Genomic DNA, 19,916 nt, shown 5'->3' on the forward strand with positions numbered 1-19,916 from the left:
TTAAAAATAATCTTCCCGGGGGAGCAAGCCCCCGGACCCTCCTAGAGGAGGTTAGGTCCACACCCACCTAAAACATGTTCACATGGATAGGATACTAAATACATTTGCACACTTTTCATATGGTGGCCTATGTCCATATGTTTCTGTTTTGGTGGTCGTGCCACAACCGTGCATGTATGCACAGGTCATAGGTGCGCTATACAATAGCACACCCTGCAATATGTGTGAAAGACAATAGACTTTACAGCATGTTTTTTGAAATTGAAGTTGCGTTGGTGTTTGTGTGTTGGTTGTTGACGGCAGTATGTGCCCCCCCTTGGTAAATGATTGCCCCCCCCATTTGATTGTTCTAGAGCCGACCCTGTGGGGGGACCCTGATGTAAACAAGACGAAAGTCTTTCTCTGGTCTGCATCCCCTTAACAATTGTATGTTTGAGCTGTACTGTACTGTACCCAATATACAAGCTGTTAATAAACTTTTCAATCAATCAATCAATCAATCAACATTGGTGACCTACAGTGAGATGGTAACAGGCATGCGCTTAGGGCCCACTTTCCAGCCAGTTTCTGTGGGGTGACGCATTCTGAGGTGAGGCAGAGCTCATCTGTGCCTCACCTTACCACACAGTAACTGGCTGGAGCGCGCTCACAAAATAAGTGCCCGCGCTAAATTAGTGCCCGCGCTCCAGCCAGTTACTGTGGGCCAGAGCCCTAGAGAGATAGGCAGAGCTCGTCCCTGCCTCACTTCTCTCATCGCGCCCCGTAGTTGTAGCGGAGCTCGGCACATTTGCTGATTTTGACTATAAAAAGCGATTGGAATCAAACATAAATCACATTTACAAAACAGATCAGTGGAGACATTTTATTATTATTACTATTTAGTTTTTCTTTAGTTGTTTTTCCGTTACATTGGAGTATGACAGGTGAGGCTCTGCCTCCCCTGACTGCACGTCGCTGAAGTTGACTAAATACTTGTGCATTACAGTATCTGAGTAAAAACCCTTAATTCAAACTGGCACTGTATCCATGTTCCCTCTTCACTTTCAGATGGCTCTCATCTGCAGACCGTAACGTGTGTTTGTTTTCAATGAAAACCGTAGAGGGACTTGAAATGCATTCCTGTCTTTGTAAACACACTGAAGGACTTGGTGCATGTGTGCGTGTGACTGTGTAGCCACAGACTGTAAAGCTGCAGTGAGTGAGAGGAGTGCAGGCGGAGATCCGGCCCTGGTGCACGCTGCCCTGTAAACACAGCCGGGTCAGACTGAAGACCCAAGGCTGCAGCGACGTCATAGACTTGGCAAACTGCCTTCAGTTTCAATACTGATAATTACTTTATATACTTTTAAAAAATTATCAAAAGTCATACAAAAACTCATATGGCCTTATATTTAACTCCAATTCACTACTACAGTAAACAGTATGCACTAAACAGTAATTTCGTTTGTTTGTTTTTTCCAGGTGTGAGCAGCTCCGTAATTTCCTCATATGCATTGCATTCTGGGACAATAGTGGACATTACAGGGAAAATAGAATTACACTTTTACATAAGTATAAATACTTTGTGTATTCAGATCACTTTAAAAAGTTGTCTGTTATTTACACTGTAGGAAAGTGATGTTGTATGAAAGTAATAGACATTAATCATGACTTGGGGGAACTGGAAAATTGTAGTAGCACTGCACAACCAATCACTGAGGGAATATCAGGATTTATAAATCCATTGGCCTGTGAGCACCGAGACGAAGGGGAGGGAATGTTTTGGTGCATTTCTTTGTCCACATTCCTAAAGTCGCCATGTTTAATACGTCACACTAGTTTGATATTTAAGGTTAGCACTGCTATTAGGAGAAGAGTCTCACCTCTGAAAGTTTGTAGGGAACAATCAGCTTCTCTCCGACAGTGACCGTCTTCCGTGTCGTCAGAGCTTCAAACAGCATCTCTTCTTTCACCTGATTGGAAAAGCGAGAGAAAGTAAAATACATTTAATCACAACTGATGATAAAACATCATCATTGTTTAAAGAAAAGCAACAGTTTGCACTGTGATTACAGCATCCTGGATAATTTAAGAGAAAGTCCGACACTCCTTTAAAGTTGCCTTTCGTCTCTGACAGTGCTTCAGTATTTGTGTAGAGGTTAGCAGCTGGAAAAAGTGCTTTAAACATCTACAGTAGTAACTAAATCGTCTCTTCATAAGACTACTTATGTTAAAAGACTACTTACATTAAACTTTTCTAAACTGTAAACATTAGGCCCCTACAGTATATGTATTTTATTAACTACTTCAGGCTGCAATGGAAATCTACAGTCTCCAGTCAGAGCAGGCTTATCATGTTGGACTTTGAACCATCCATCTTTTATGCAAACACACATTTAGACAATAAGCAGGAATAACAGTTTGGCAGTACCTCCAGTAGTTCTGAGACGACAGGGAGCACCTCTGGGTTGCAGATGTCTATCGAGTCCTCCCTGTAGGTTTTCCTCTTGTAGCGGATGTTTCCCAGGTGAAGGATGGCGGACAGCAGGCAGAAGATCCTAAACAAAAGTTCCGGTAATATTTTAGCAATGCCACAATGGAAAAATACTGTGGGGTTGTCAGCAGCTGGAATCCTTTTGCGTTTGAACTGTAACAACACGTTCCTCTACGCACAACCATTTCTCATTGTGGGGACTTTCATAGTACAGTTTATCTTTTCACACACTCATTTTGGTCGTGTGTCACTCACTGTTTGCGCGTGGAAGGGAGAAAGCCCACCATCTCCATGGCCTGCTGAAGCCTCTCAAAGTCATGCTTCAGGTCTTCTCCTTCAACATTGAAGCAGTCCTGCATTTAAAAAACAAACAGCACCCTGGTGTCATTAGGTTTACAGCAGCTGTTATGACAGCGGCCATCCCAAAGGAGCTGCTGAACAGTTACTATGAAACACGTACGTCTGCTGACATATAGTGCCCAAATGTTTTAGATGAGTCCAGCAAAGACGCTTACAATTGTTTCTTAGTTGACTTTGCAGCTGAAACAAATAAACAGCACAGTGGCATGAAGCAGACAGAATGAAAGACTCAATCTAAAATGAGCTCTCATTAAGAAGAGCGGGGGTCAAACATCAGTCTGATGTGCAGAGCGTGGAGTGAACAGCAGCTTGTGCAGGTTCTGCTCATGGAGCTGATAGGAGCAGCAGTTTATATGTTGTACTGTGTTTGAGTGATGGACAACAAGTTAAAGTATCATAGGGGAGAAACAGGAGTGCTGTCTGCTGAGAGGCCGTGCAAACCTTACACCTGCTCATTTCTGTAACATACAGTACTGTATAGGGCTTCCCCTCTTTAAGTATACAAGTAAGAGCAGGGCATCAGACAGGAGAATAACCCCAATCCTAGACTGTCACTCTATAAAAATAATCCAAAAAAAATTAGCAACTAAATGCTGCACAGTACGTGAAGGGGTATACTTGTAGATAAATCTGGACCTGGATTATTTGTTTACGAAAAGAGCTTTTCCCAGACTTGAACCACATGCTTTGATGTAACTACATAAGTACACAGTTCACTACACATACACCCTGCGTAATGTGAGCCCTGCTCTTTGCTTTATGGGCCCATTCCACTATGGCTGCCATAATTATCACATACCGAGGCCTCAGGAAGACAAACACTCCAAACATGAGGCTTACACTTACACCAGCGTGCCTCCCTTCAGCATCCCTCGCTCTCTGCTCTCATGGCAGAATCTCACACTGACCTAATGGTGACTCTGACTCTGATTTTATACTAGGCAGGGAAATCTACATTTACAATAGAAAAGTTGCTCTGACTTATTCTTCTCTCAGGTGAAAACAATCTGTCAATCTATCCTACATCTGTCAATGTAATAAAGAGCATGTATATATTCAAAACAAAGTCCATAATCATTATATATCAATTTGGAATTACATATACTTTGCCCACCTGTAATTATACAGGTATTGTTCTTGCTGTATTGAAAAAAAATCCTTGTATGGTTACTGCATATTTTGTGTATTATTATCATTCACTAATGATGTCAGAGTTTAAATTAACTACAGAATGCATCTCACAGTAACATTTAAATTGAATTCACTTACAGGTTAAAATTAGATTAAGAGAGAACCATTACCTGCTCCGTCACTATTGCTTATAGAAAACACTGCAGTGTCAATGATCAAAAAAGTCAAACAACAAAACACATCAAAAACAAACAAAGCTGAAATAAACACTATTCACACCAAACCAGGAAATGTCAACAAATGAGCAGAAGGGGGAGGAGAGGATTGTGCAACTGTGCATGGAAAATGTAGCTTGATCTAAAGGTGCTCAGGTGATCAGAATATCTACTTGTTGAGGTTTCTCCGACACACACAGACACACTGACAGCACACACACAGATACTGACCGGTTCACTATCACAGTAACTGTCCCAGTGCAGTTGGTGGGTTGACTTTGGCATCTGGAAATGTTAGGGCAGAGTTCACATGGGGAGCAGGGTTACGGTTAGACAGCAGCATTCAAATGAAGACACAAACTGTTCACTAAACACAAACGTATATGCAACTAATAGCAATGGAGGGACGTGCTGTTAAGACATAAGCATTAGCTGGACGTTACAGCTCTATTCGGTAAATACAGGCCAGCAGTCAGACATAACATAAACAAGCATTTAGACACTAAGAGAAAGAGAAAGCAATCACTTTATAACAAGCACATGTCATGATTAAAAACATTAAGTCGATAAAGCAGAAGGAGATGGTGGATTAAAAGCTGCAGGTTTGAAAGACTCATGAACATAAAGGATTCAGAAACCATTTTTTTAACCCATATCATGAGTTTTCATTATCAACTAAAAGGTTAAACATGCTTGAAATATTAAATCTACCACAGCGCAAAAACTCTGTTTTATGTAAAGGTAACTATTGGATTGCATGGTGTTCCAGTTTGTAAGGATGGACTGTTTTACATGTTTATTTCAAGCCTGTTCAAAAAGGCGGGAAAGACACCATCTAAGATTTATGAATCTGCTGATGAAACCAACATTTGGAAGAAATTACAACTTTCATAGAGTATGTCTGCTCGTCCATGCCTTTCTTAATTTTCTCAGCATCTTATCTGCTCAAAGCAAAGCATTTAAACAGCCAGAAAGACTCTGTCAGGGTGTCCTTAAACACACCATCTTTTTGTCTCAACTTATAACTGCATTACCACCACACAATACTAACATAACTTTGGACAAAAATGTTTAATTAATTCTGCGCTTATTGCTAATCTAATTGTTGTCATATTTGAGAATTCAAAAAGTTTATTTAAACTTAGTTGAATGCGAGTTTAAATTAATTAAAGAGTGCCACAGTGAATCTTAAAATCTATCGATTAGATTTATGATTAGAAAATTATAAAAGTAAATGTGGATATTATCCGACTGAACAAAACGTGATCCGTCTCTTAAATGTGTGTCAACCACAGACCTTATTTCAAGCTATTTTCCAAAATCCTATGGAGAAATTGCATTGCGTTTTTGTCGAGGGAACCGGAAGAAGCTTACTTCCGGGTTTTAGGATGCGTCACTGTATTGTCTTGGCTGGTCAAATGTACATGTGTGGTTAATGGCTGGTTAAGAGATGCAAAACCACAGGTGAGGCTCTCAAAGCAAAATGCACTATGATTTATAATAACAGACCAAAGTAAGACAAATGATAAACTGGTGAAAAAAACTGGCATGATTGCTACACGTGTTTGTAGCTTGTAAACAAGTCAATGTCATTGTTCTTTATTATGCCGACAGGGTGAGCAGTAAACTCTAGTTAACAATTGTAATGGGATTTTCTTTATGTAAACTTGACAGAATACAGAGAAGAAGAGATACAAGTGAAGGACAGAATAACAACAGAGTGCAAGGTTAGTGCATGCATTTATGTGTGCATGTGTGTTTGTGTGTTTGTATGTTTGCGTGTGCTCGTCAGTGGCCCGAAGGAATTCCTGCTTCTGCGTAGGCGGAAAGGATTTAAGAGGAGGAGGCGGCTCCCTGGCTGTCATGTCGTGACTGCAACAAGTTTTACACAACATCCACATTCCATACATGTAATGTGAGTTTATAGTGGCTTTGCTTCGTGGTTATGTGAAACCTGTTTTTTCGTTTCGGCAACACAAGCAACGGTTGTTAGTGATGGTGAACAAATGAGGACGTGTGAGGTCATTAGTCAAAGGTGAATGGAAACCAACATGTATGCGAAAACCACTTGAATGTAGTGACATCCACAAATCACAAAGTTCTGAACATATACACATAGATGTTTAAAATAAAAGTTTCTCTAAAACTATTGATTGTATGTAGATTATGTTGAAAGCCACCACCAGAGAATATGATTCCTTTGTTTGCCGATGTCTCCCTTTTTCCTGTTGGCAGGGACAAATAACTTTCTATGGGTTTTCTTGGGTCTAACAAGTGGTAAATCGCAACAATACATACACACATAACTCTACACATTAATTAACACTTTGGAACATGCATAACACACCACAAAAATCTAAACAGAAAGTAACAACAACCAGTGAAAGACAAACCCGGGCGACATTACTTGTCAAAGAGTTTAATATTATTGTCGTATTGAGAAGGTCTCACCTGACTGAGGTAATGGTATTCTTCAGGCTTCATGAGGTGAAAGGATTTCCTCTCTTCTTCACTTGCTCCTGCCAGCAGGTAGTAAAATACATGGTAGTTTCTAAAAATAAAAAAATAACAATTGTATTTCACTGTTAGCCAAAATAGAAAGACAGTTGCACTTTTATTTCAAAACAAGATTAAAGGTTACATCACTATAACACAGAGAAACAACAGCTAATGGAGAAACAGCTTTCTAGGATTCTCCCTATTGATTATAATGTTGTAACTTGAATAACTATCAGCAAAACCACTACCCAAAAGTGTCTTACAATACAACTTTATTTATAAAGCACTTTAAAACCTCCAGACCAAAGTGCTGTACAGTCAAAAAAACAAACAAAACGTACAAAAACAAAAATCACACAGCACAGCTCACACACTACAGTTTGGTCTTAAATGCAATAAGCTAGCAACGGCAAGACATTAATGTGTCCATTTAGCTTGGCAGTCTGGTAAGGTTTAGCAGTTTATGTTGAGCATGTTATCACACAAACCATAAGATGTATACACCGATCAGCCTATGACCACTCACAGGGGAAGTGAAAAAACATTGAATATCTAGAATGGCACCTGTCAGTGGGGGGGATATGTTAGGCAGCAAGTGAACACTTTGACTTCAAGGTTGATATGTTGGAAGCAGGAAAAATGCGGTTCAAGAATGGTTTGAGGAACACGACAACGAGTTCAAGGTGTTCCCCAGATCTTAATCCAATCGAGCATCTGTGGGAGGTGCTAGATAAACAAGTCTGATCCAATGGTGGACCCAACTCGCAACTTACAGGACCTGCTGCTAATGTCTTGGTGCCATATACCACATCACACCTTCAGAGGTCTAGTGGAGTCCTTGCCTCGATGGGTCATGGCTGTTTTGCAGCAAAAGGGGGACCTACACAATATTAGGCAGGTGGTCATAATGTTATGGCTGATGTTATGGTGAAATTCTTACATTAAGCATATTTAGTGACCAAAGAAAATATTCTAGCATGTCAGTAGGGTAACGTTAGCATGCTAGGTTTCTATTATTTCTAATTAGAAAGTATACATTTCAAAGGTATCCTCTCATTAGTTAGTTCGACCTGTTGGTGGGGCTTTCTAAAATGTTCATTGATTAACCAATTTCTAACTAATTCTATAAAAGCCACAAAGCTAACAGCTAAAGCAAAGTAAAAACTAGTTTGTGCATGTAAATGTGTATGTACATGTGCATGCACTGCTTCCCTGACAGCATTTAGCTGCAGAATAAAGGTTAAAGGTCAAAAGTGTGCAGCAGCTATGTAACCAGAGGACACACACAAACAAGCAATCCATCTCAATGAGATGTGGCTAACGCAGGGGGACCAGTGTGAGCCCCCCGTGGTGAGGTTAACCCTCGCTACACCTTCCAGCCATACTGTACCAAAACATCAGTGTCAGCTCCACTTAGAGCTCAATACACTTCATGAATCACACTTTGGCAAACTCAAACAACAGGCTTACTGAGGGAAATTCACTCAGATGTACTTGTGTGCCAATATTCAAACTTCATGTATCTCATATGTAAGTCAATACATTTTAGTTCAAATGTCACACAAAATAGAATAACTAGTTTGTGAACGTATTGCCCATGATCGGGACCTTATACATTACATATACAGTAGTTTAAATTAGGCTCAGATTTACCAGCTGCAAGATTAGATTGATGAACACATGAAGGCATCAATAATGCACTGGTATTCTGAGAAGGGCCATTCTGCATGACGAGTACTCTGAGTATATTTGGATGCTAATCGTCGTAAACAAGTAAGACTTAAATATTTTTACAGTGTGCTATTATAACTTTTAGGTAAATACAAGATACTACTACTGTAATAACATGCTGAAATATATACTGTGAAACAAATTTCACACAAGCGCTATATTAATTGTGTTAGATCAATGTTTATTCAAGAGCAGCAGTGTTAACTTTGATCAGATTATGGAATATGTTTTTGAGAAATCAAACATTTGACTTTTAGTATTTATTTAAGTATCTATTTTTCCTCAACATCTTTGTTGAGAAACTGCATCTCACAACAGCACTTTTTGTAATTGCTCAAAAACTAAAGCAGTGACTTTGTGCTTAATAAAACAATTTGGCTTTCTGAAATCATGATTATGTTCTGCTTATCTGAGTGCTCACCGCTCATTGTGCTCCTGATAGACCAGCCTCGACTTCTCCAGCAGGTATTTCTCCACATATGCTCTGAAAAAGGACAATACAATAAAAAAGGAATCAAAACAACTCAAAAACTATTTGTTTTTTTAAAATAAATGTCTCTGGGTTCTTACCCTCTCACAGTGCCGCTCTCCTGGTAGTTCACCTGAATGAACTTGCCAAAGCGACTCGAGTTGTTATTATGGGCTGTCTTTGCGTTCCCAAATGCCTGAAGGGGAAAGAGAGAAGGATATGGTAAATAAAAAAACATGGGAAGATGCCACATATTACAAATCTAACACACAGTTTAGCAACAGATGTTTAAGGTCATGTTCTGGGTCGACTTTAGGTGTGGATCATTTTTTTGTAGGTCAAGCTCACAGAGTCTCTGGCCTTGTGCCAAACATTGTCTTGAAACACTTTCAGCCTGGACAGCAAGCTTTTCCTCTTAACCCTTATGTTGTGTTCGGGTCTCCCGTGACCCGTTTCAAGTTACAATTATATAATAACTACGCTCGAGTTTTTTTTATCGGAACAAGGCTTCATGATATCCTCCACAACAGCTATATAAACACTACAAAACAGATTTTGACAATTTTTGCCAAGTCTGAAGGTCTCTAGAAAAAAAAAGTGTATCATTTGGTGTTCGGATCTGGGGAGACCCAGCAGAATTGTTTTGGGTGACTCGAGGTCTAATCTGGCCCAATCAAGCTTCATCTTTTACTTTAGACACCACACCCCCACCCCCTTCATCAACTGTAACAATAATTTTTCGCAACTTGCACCTGGTCTCCCCTCCATCTGCCCCCCTCCCCCCACGGGAACTCGACCTTGTGCAATATGTGGTGTAATGTGTTTTGGGCCATAAAATAAAATTACAACAGGAGTGTACGTTTATGAATGCATAATAAGTTAGTTATGATGTAGTTAAAACATTATTGGATGATAGTCTTTTTTTTGTGTGTTTTGGACTGAGATAAATCATGGGTCAAAATTGACCCGCGAACACCATGAACAGTAACAGCTTGAACACGACAACACAAGGGTTAACTAGTTTCAAACAGCGTCAGTTTGAGAAGGCTTAATAACATGACTACAGGATCTATTTGAGTCAGTCAAACAGATTGCCAGAGTTGGGATGAAGTCGTTAGGGCCAGCAGGCCTGATGGAAAAAAAGCTCCTCAGTGAGTAATGGGATCCATGTGGCCGTGTGGAACATGTGTAGTGGTTGTGCTTTAATAAGCCAGTCCAGTATTTCCCCTCGCAGCTCTGTTTATGTTGTATGGCTGCCTGGAAGGGAAGTCGTTTTTTTGGCCTGCATAAACCCTGCAGTTATTTGTAGCTACGCCACAAGTAAACAAATTCCTCACTGAATCACTTAGAGCTGCCCGAGCCCTACGTCTGAGGAATAGGAAACACCCCTTGACCCTACCCATCACCAATGCCATTACTAACAGACAAGCATGCTAGGAGAAGGCTAATGCCAAGCTAATAGCCTACATTTAAGGGCAATTGTTAAATGCTGAATTTCCCTGGAATTTCAAAAACATCTTGCCATTTTGTTTCAGGGTAGTCCATGATTTGCTGGTAGCGTTTAAACAACACAGAAGAAAGTAGAATGGCACTCTGATAGCGCAGACCTCTGCCAAGGCCCAATGATGCATTCACATTCACTTGTCAGTTAGTGTTTTTGCCAACTTCAGTCATAATGTGGAAACAACTTGGAAGCTATTTAAGAAAATGATGACTTATTTATAGCGTTTAAACAACACAGCAACAGATGTTTAGTGTTCACAGTTAATAATTTGTGTAACCTTCAACAGGACAGTTGTTTTTTTAATAATCCTTGAGACAACACAACGAGCCAAAAATGCAAATGATTAGTTTGGTCCTCTTTAACAGCTTGAAAGAAGCTAGAGAAAGCTTTGTGTGTTTCAGACCTAACATACATTGTTTAATGTACAATAGATGTAGGGTAGCCATTTACACAAGTTAAAAAGTCTTATTTTATTTATTTATTTAACAGGGAGAGTCATTAAACAACATTTCTGTTAATGTGCAAGAGTTAGCGAAGAGACTATTTTTCATCTTTATGTGTTTATAAAGGAAAATAAATCAAGAAAGTTCAAGTAAAAGTTTCTAAAACATTGTGAGGGTTTATATGATCTCAGTCAGTTTATCATACCTTTAATCTTTGTCTTCTCTACTAACGGCACAGCCTGGCTCAAACATCTGGATCACAGCAATGAACCGATTCTTAAGTTATGACTCACCAAGCTGAACAAATCATCGAACAGACACGGTGGAAAAAACATATTTAATTCATCTGTCTGGACAAAGAAAGACCACACAAGGTCAAACTAAGGAACAGTGAGGATATAATTACATAGCTAGAAATGTGGGTTTCAGAATGAGTGCTTGATGCATTCGATATTGGCTGGTACTCTGTTCACTGCTCCATCCCGTCTATGAACTGGCTAACCTGCCTGGTTCAGGAACTACAGGTCAGACGACGACGAACTAACATCACTCAGCGTGCCCAAGAACTTCCTGAAGGGACAGCCAATAAAATGCAAGCACTCAAAAAAAGAAAACCTGCTCACAGACATGTTGAGGAACTCAGGTCAGGTCTTTCAGTGTTTGCTTGACATTCAACATGTTGTGTTAGGCTAGCAGGAAGCAGGATGTGGAAAATCTAAGATAGTGAGAGCTGATTTATGTTCAGGCACCGTGTATTCGTCCACCTGGTCTGTGTAAAGAAGATGCATAGTTAAGGAAGACATTTTAACAGCCGACAGTTTGTATTCCTTCGACACTTGGCTCTCTCCATATTAACGGTAATAAAGCACAACAGAATGGGTGATATGCCATATCTGACCTCTGGAGTACCCAGGTGATGGTTTCTTTAAACCTGCTAGAAAAACATATAATTCCATTCAAAATAAATGGAGAGAAGTCACAGAAGACCTGCTGTCACTGTCATGATCACTAAGACAGTATAATTTAAATTTAGGAAAATAAGAAAACAGTCAAATCTGCCACTATGTCCTCACAACACTTTCTTAGTGTAGAGCAAACAAGAAATGTGTTGTACTGGAACGGCAGACAAATGCATAACAAAAAAACGTTCAACCTACGACAATGCTAATTTGTTTTTGTGCCTTCTCCAAGGAGAGTTATCAAAGGATATTCTAGGAAATCTATGTCACCAAAGTAAGAAGAGGATTCCTAACACACAACGATGGAGGGTGGATTTATTCCCCCTTTGAACGATGACAAAGACTGAAAGGGACACCAGAGCTAAAACTGTTTGTACAGACATGATTCACACCACTTCAGTCACTCCGGCAGGTCAAAAGCATTATTCTTGGCTCCAGACCACAGACCCAAGCCAAAGCAGACCAATGACAGACTTGAGATGGTGCCAGTGTGTTCAGGGCGTAATGTGTCTACAGGCTCGGTCAAAGTCACCACAGGCAGAGAGAATGATGTGATGTTCTCATGAGACGATTGACTGGTCACCAACTGTTCAGTGGTCACTGAGAACACATTTGTATCCAATGACTTTAAGTTATGTCTTTCAAAACCTTTAACTTAAGTAAACTTTACCCTGATACCTTCATTAGGGTAATGACTTATCCCCATCACAACCAGGTCTTTCCATTTAAAACAGAATTGATTAATATCGCAGATTGTGTTTACGGTTTTCTTAGAACCACCAACACCATAAAGTTTCATTCCCAGTGTGCAGTGCAAGTAATTAAGCTCAGTGGAAGGAGTCTTTTTTGCTGTAATTCACTTTGGCAGTTGTAATTAACTAAGTGTTTACTAACTTGATTTTTTTTTCAAAGACTGCTCATGCTTTTTTTTGTACAAGTTGCTGAAAGCTTGTTTAAGCAGTTTTTTGAAATAGAACAAGAAACGGAATTCCTCTGGGGCGTGATCAATGCTACAGGGTTGAAAAGTGTTATTAAATCCATGTATTTATATGAACTAAATCAGATCAGTAACTAGTTTAGCATAAAAAGGAGGAATATATGATGTGCAGGGTAATATATCTCTAACAGGAGAAGTTTCTTTTCTTGGAAATCAATTAGACGTCCAGCGCCGCCTCACACCGAGGTAATCAGTTCAGATCCTATAAATGCTTCTGTCTGTAATGAGGTTATTAGGGCTTTAACTGCCTTTGTATTCTCTAACTCATGTAGTGTGGTTCAGAGACACATGGCTTTTTATCATATGAGGATGACTTCATGAGCAGCTTCTTGAGGGGAGAAGAGTGGAAACAGGAAAACATACTGTTGTTTTGTGTGGAGCCTGCAGGGAGTGTTTCAAACGGATGGAGGGGTCACGCTATGCGCTCATATAAAAAAAGTGCAGACAATAAGCTGCTTGATTAACTCACAAAGGGATTTATCTTTCAGTAAGTCATCTATTGCTTGGGGGTTCCAAATGAATTTCCATGCTGGGGTGTGTTTGGAGGTCATGTGACAGCATGGTCCCAAACTACACAGAGAGACGCTTAGTCGGAATCTCAAAGTCACTGAAGTGAAATGAGCCATGAGATAATAAACAGCATTCTACTGCCTGCAAATTGATTTAGGAAATTGTCACTAAATGTTTAGCATTCCTTCCCTGACAGTAGCTACGGAGCATCTGTGCAATTCAATGGTTACTCAGAGGCATTGCTCATTTGACCTCTGTAGATTCATATCCTTTACTGAGCCTGGTACCAGACTGACTCATCCACGTTAGTATGCGGACAGGATGTCAACAATAGAGTGAAAGGGCGAGATGTTTCATGGTTATGTCACAGCTTGTGTGGGCAGATAACGTTCTCCAGAGGCTAATTCCTGACCATGCCCTTTGTAATCTCACACCTCAGGCCGCGCTGACCAGAGTGGACTGTGGTCACGGTGGTTGTTTAACAGGGGGATCTGCAGTCATGGTTCCCAGCATAGTGAGAGCATGGTGGGATGTGGGTGCTGGCAGAGGCTGCTTCTGTCAAACACTGTTTGAGGTAGGATGTGTGCAGGTTGAACTGAAACATTAAAGGGGCTTTTCTACTCCATAAAATAGAAGGAATGAACATATGTGAGCTTGTTTTTGTGATTCAGCCATTCAAAAAGAGGCGGCAATGTTTAAGCTTCAAGCGTTCTCTAACACAGCACTAAACCCCACTGTCAGAACTTAGAAGAGGTGTTGTCCTTAATTCTCAGTAAGCTCATCACCACTCTGCTTCAAACACTCCTGGGAGCAGATCTGATGGTCCAGTGAAATTAGCAATATGGACGTCAAGCTTGGCTGCTATGCAACTCTGGTGAGATGTATCACGGTTGAATGAGATGCTTTTGTTTGGGGTTTTTGTCAACGATTGTGTCCAAGATCATTTCAGCTGCTGGTTTTAATAAAACTATGGTCACATCTGTTTATACTGCATAATTCTGTACACACACCAATGTGAGAACATTTGTACCAAAAATGACATTTCTCACACGACAACCTTAAGAAGAGAATAAATAAAGGAACTAAAACTTCCCACACACAGCTTTTCTTATTCAAACCATGAAAATAAAACATTTTCTTTTCTGATGTATACCACAATAATGCATTGACTAGATATTTTGTTCATGTTTTAACAACATAATGACATTTCAAATCATCATGTTATAACATATAACACATTAAATCTCTTGCTGATATAAGAAAGAATGTTTCCTGATTTTTTGATAAGTTGATCACGATCAAGAGATGTTTTGTTTACCAAGACAATGGTTTGTTATAAGAGGAAGAATTTATTGAATTAAATTATGTTGAGTTATTTGGTATGGTATAATAAAAAAGTATAATATGTAGTTGTGACAGAGACCGGCCAGCTGTTTTACTTTCTCTACAGGGTTTATGCAAAGCTATGCTTACCGTCTGCTGGCTGTAGCATTATATTTCACAAACACATGTGAAAACAGTTTTCATATTTTAATCAAACTCTCAGCCAAAAAGCAAACAAGTGAATTTCTCAAAAATAACACTCTTTGAAAACGTTTGTGAATCACTGCACTATAGCAGACAAGTATGTGTGTGACACAGACCAACAGAGACAAAGAAAATAAGAAAAACTTGTTGACAAAAAGCAGTGGGCTTTTGATTGGTCCAATGGCTGACTAAAGTATTTGGCTCAATCAGAAAGTGCTCCTGAGTTTGTAAGAAGGAAGTGAACATTAGTTACAGGGATAGAGATGAAAGCCAGGCCTAAGAGAAATATAATCACGGATCTGCAGTACTCCTCAGCTATCGGAGGCATCTCTCATAACACAAACCTCTCAGAGAAGATGAGTGGGAAAAAAGCCACATTCCTTAGTTACAAAAGCCCCTCAGACAGAAGCAGACTTTCATCAAAAACTGAAATTAGTGAGTTCATTTCCCGTATGACTGCGTATGAAAATACCTTTTTTTCTTTTCCTCAGGCTGCGTGAGAAGTTACCCATCATTGTACTGGGTTTGAGAAGTGAGACTATACAAGCAAGGAAATTAGATGTACGCAACCAAATGAATCCATGTCTTATGTTTACTGATAATGATCTGAAAGGTACACAGATTCAAGGCAAGATACAACGCCTAAAGAGATGTTGATATTTGCAATAATTACTGCCAGGAGTCAAGTTAAATGGCAGAGACCGTCCTAAAGTCCAACGTTCAGTTGTTGGACCTTAACTGTGGAATAATTTGCCCAAAAACAGTCTTCCCCCCCTGCCATCACTTAATCCATCCTGAAGACATTAGTTTCCATTTTACACTGTTGTGCTATGATTTTATCATGACACTATGCTTTCATTTACTTATTGTCTTACTAATGGCTGTGTTTTGATTTGATCATCCCTGTGTTTTTATTTAATCTCTCTGTAGAGCAGGGGTGTCAAACTCAAGGCCCGGGGGCCAAATCCGGACCCCCACTTCATTTTATGTGGCCCCACAAGAGCTTGCAAAGAATATAATACGTTTATTATAATGTTACGTGCCGCTTTACAGGAGAACGTTTCCCATAAACTACATGTCTCACAATGCATCTCATTTTGTGACATGCGCAATGAAGAGACTTGCAATGATGCCCCAGACTTCTGCTTTCAGACGTAGTTAATTATGAAGTTATTACCCTATCCGATAATAATCCAATGCAGAGGAAATATTGTAAAATTATACATTATTTTATATTTATTATGTATATTTATCTATGTATATTTATATAGTCTTAAAGTTACCACCGGCCCTTTGAGTGCAACCATAATTAGAATGTGGCCCGCGATTACATTTGATTTGACACCCCTGCTGTAGAGCATTTAGGTCTTTGTTATTTAAGAATGTGCTCTATAAATAAATATGTTTTGACTAAAAAGTCGGGAACACAGAAAGCAGAAAGCACTTTCCAGGAACACAGGAACGTTGTTTGTGTTATTGATTTTACAAATAATTTTAAACCCAGGGATAGGAAACTTTTCTTGATCCGCATTGAAACCCTATTAAACATTAATTGGAAACATACAATAACTCTAAAAGTCAATGAAACAATATGTCCAGAAATCAGAGGACTGTTGCAGCACTACATCTTTCACATAATCTGTCCTCCATGGCACAAGAGCAGAAATAAGGGAATGCTGATTCGGCCAAAAGAACTCCCTGCAGTTTGTGGGTGGCAGCATGTTTACTTGTTTTCTGAGTCAGCGCAGTGTGTGTGCGTGTGCGTGTGCGTGTGCGTGTGCGTGTGCGTGTGCGTGTGCGTGTGTCTTCTGATTTCACTTTACCCCTTGCTTTCCCTTACACATCATAGACATCTTCAGACAAACAAACACCATCAGATATTACTGCTACCTGACCTTAAACATATTTGTATTAGTAACGACATCTTATAACACATTATCTCTGTGGTGGAGTGATCAGGCACATGGTGAAAGGTTTCACTGCAGAAAACAGGAACAGTTCAACACAGACTGAACAACTGCCTCAGAGAAACACATATTTTAAACTATGACACAAATATTTACTTATGTGATTGCATCCACACATTGATTATTAACTTTGCAAAATGCAATGCAAAACAGCAAGTTGTTACAATAAATAATGGAATTGAATTGCTCTGGTGTAGGCAATATAATAATAATATTGATATGACCTTTGAAAACTCAGTTTCTGCTGCTTCCCTTTTTGTTATATAGATACTACACGGCAAACCACATTTTTTTTCAAAAGTGTGATCAAATGTATACACAAAAAGAGTCAACTAACATGGTTTCAAGAATATGGATGAGTTGTATGCGACTGCAGTACTAAGTAATTCACATTTTGGCTAATCATAACTGAACTGCACTACGGTTTTCAAAATCTGTTTGTAAAAGAAAAAAATACGATTGTTTAAAACAAACTGGATTGATGTATTTCTAGAGATTTACACCGGTTGTTGCTGTGGTACAGGTTTTTTTACTGTTACTTTTAGTTTGATCTCTCTGCAAAAATCCTTGCAAATGTTTATGGGTAAAACAGGCAGAGAAGAGTCCTTAAGATTCATACCATCACGTGTTAACAAAGCTAATACGAATAAATGTCTTGGTAAATCCTGGTCATAGAGATTTATCAAAGAGATATCCACATATTCAGCTCTCTTATTGCTTCGTTCGAGTCCAATTCAGTCTGGATTATTAGTATACAGGTGCAGCAGGGAGATATGAAGCTCAGCTAAATTGGAGGGTTAGTCTTCTTTGTTTTTAAATTCCCATCGGCATTGAATTCCCCCGACAGTAAACACATACAAAGAGCAGATGCTTCATTACAGCAGATATACTGTACAGCTCACAGAGGTACAGCTCTAATCAGGTATACAATCAAAAGTGTGTGTGTCTGTGCGTGTGTCTGTGCGTGTGTTCTTTAAAACACAGCTAAAATTAGAGATGTTGATGACGGGGCTCAGCTGTACGTGAAGCCACAAGCAGGGAGGTGACATTCACACACGACTGGAAACTGAAAGCTCAGCATCCTAGGATAATAAAGTCAAATATATAAATGTTTTTGATCCAATTTATGTAGATGAACAAATTGGACAGTGGTCTGTGATGTATTTAGAGGGGTCATAACTAGTCTAAAGGGTAAGCTACAGGACTTATCCTTTACAATCAAAAATGTTTGTTCTCACCTCTTGAATCTGGACATGGTGGTTTTCAAAGTTTCTATTAGTCAGGTCAATATTATTACTTTTGTAATCAATCACTTAATTGACAACAACACATTTGCTATTATTGTAGAGTTGTTGGGCAATCACATAACAAGCCACAACACTCTGAAAGAAGGTCCGACAAACACTTGTATTATGACAAAAGAAGAAGCATTTTAAAACAATGTCTTTTACCTTCCAAAAATGTTGGGAAAGCATGTGTTTAATTTTGAGAGATGCCTCCCGTGTGGAAATCATCACTTTCACACACGTTCACATCCAATTACCATTTGTATCTGAACTAGTGTTTTCTATTGAAGTTCTAATGCAGGGGTCACCAACTACATTTGTCCAAGGGCCAAAATTAATCCAAGAGACACTTTCGAGGGCCATACATTTTAATATATATATTTATATATAAATCCTAAATTATAAATATATATTTATATATAACCCTAACCCTATATATAACTCCACAACCCGAGAAGCAATCACAGATTCGTTGGTGACGCAGACCAGACTCATGCATCGGGTTGGCCAGGCTACTCCCAAATAATACGCTGACAGATATATTTATAACACTACCTGCAGCTCGAACTGGCTCGGTAAATCGGATCATTCCATATTCAAATATTTCCACCTCATGTTGTTGGGCACGGCTTTAATATAGGGAGAACAAACATAATCCGTGTATGGTTCGTTCTTTGGTTTTTCCGTTTCAAAACCGAATAAAAAAAACAAAAAACCGGTGTCGTTTTATTGTTTTTCTATTTTAAAACCAAAACGGAAAAACACCGGTTTTTTGTTTTTCCTAACCAAAGAACGAACCATACACGGATTAAACATAAACTTCTCCTCATATTTTTATAAATAATTTTTTTATAAAAGTAATCATCATCTTCATATATATACAGTGGGGCAAAAAAGTATTTAGTCAGCCACCAATTGTGCAAGTTCTCCCACTTAAAAAGATGAGAGAGGCCTGTAATTTTCATCCTAGGTATAACTCAACTATGAGAGACAAAATGAGAAAAAAAAAAAAATCCAGAAAATCACATTGTCTGATTTTTAAAGAATTTATTTGCAAATTATGGTGGAAAATAAGTATTTGGTCAATAACAAAAGTTCATCTCAATACTTTGTTATATACCCTTTGTTGGCAATGACAGAGTTCAAACGTTTTCCGTAAGTCTTCACAAGGTTTTCACACACTGTTGCTGGTATTTTGGCCCATTCCTCCATGCAGATCTCCTCTAGAGCAGTGATGTTTTGGGGCTGTCGCTGGGCAACACGGACTTTCAACTCCCTCCAAAGATTTTCTATGGGGTTGAGATCTGGAGACTAGCTAGGCCACTCTAGGACCTTGAAATGCTTCTTACGAAGCCACTCCTTCGTTGCCCGGGCGGTGTGTTTGGGATCATTGTCATGCTGAAAGACCCAGCCACGTTTAATCTTCAATGCCCTTGCTGATGGAAGGAGGTTGTCACTCAAAATCTCATGATACATGGCCCCATTCATTCTTTCCTTTACACGGATCAGTCGTCCTGGTCCCTTTGCAGAAAAACAGCCCCAAAGCATGATGTTTCCACCCCCATGTTTCACAGTAGGTATGGTGTTCTTTGGATGCAACTCAGCATTCTTTCTCCTCCAAACACGTCTAGTTGAGTTTTTACCAAAAAGTTCTATTTTGGTTTCATCTGACTATATGACATTCTCCCAATCCTCTTCTGGATCATCTAAATGCTCTCTAGCAAACTTCAGACGGGCCTGGACATGTACTGGCTTAAGCAGGGGGACACGTCTGGTACTGCAGGATTTGAGTCCCTGGCGGCGTTGTGTGTTACTGATGGTAGCCTTTGTTACTTTGGTCCCAGC

General features: G+C 39.4%; 1 protein-coding gene across 11 annotated transcripts in view; it reads right to left on the minus strand.

The window, feature by feature from the left end:
- The window catches only part of myo9aa (myosin IXAa), a 120,592-nt gene that overhangs the window by 45,991 nt on the left and 54,685 nt on the right, over window positions 1–19,916 (minus strand). For 10 of the 11 annotated variants that reach the window (XM_034221004.1, XM_034221005.1, XM_034220997.1 and 7 more), the window contains exons 3-9: window positions 8,980–9,074; window positions 8,831–8,893; window positions 6,631–6,730; window positions 4,411–4,464; window positions 2,729–2,826; window positions 2,411–2,537; window positions 1,863–1,952 (exon numbers count right to left, since the gene is read on the minus strand). In XM_034221004.1, coding sequence (XP_034076895.1) covers window positions 1,863–1,952; window positions 2,411–2,537; window positions 2,729–2,826; window positions 4,411–4,464; window positions 6,631–6,730; window positions 8,831–8,893; window positions 8,980–9,074 — 627 coding nt within the window. The remainder of the gene's footprint in view (window positions 1–1,862; window positions 1,953–2,410; window positions 2,538–2,728; window positions 2,827–4,410; window positions 4,465–6,630; window positions 6,731–8,830; window positions 8,894–8,979; window positions 9,075–19,916) is intronic. The other variant, XM_034221000.1, reaches the window with a different exon arrangement.

This window comes from Gymnodraco acuticeps, unplaced genomic scaffold (assembly GCF_902827175.1).
Source record: "Gymnodraco acuticeps unplaced genomic scaffold, fGymAcu1.1, whole genome shotgun sequence".
NCBI classification, from domain to species: domain Eukaryota; kingdom Metazoa; phylum Chordata; class Actinopteri; order Perciformes; family Bathydraconidae; genus Gymnodraco; species Gymnodraco acuticeps.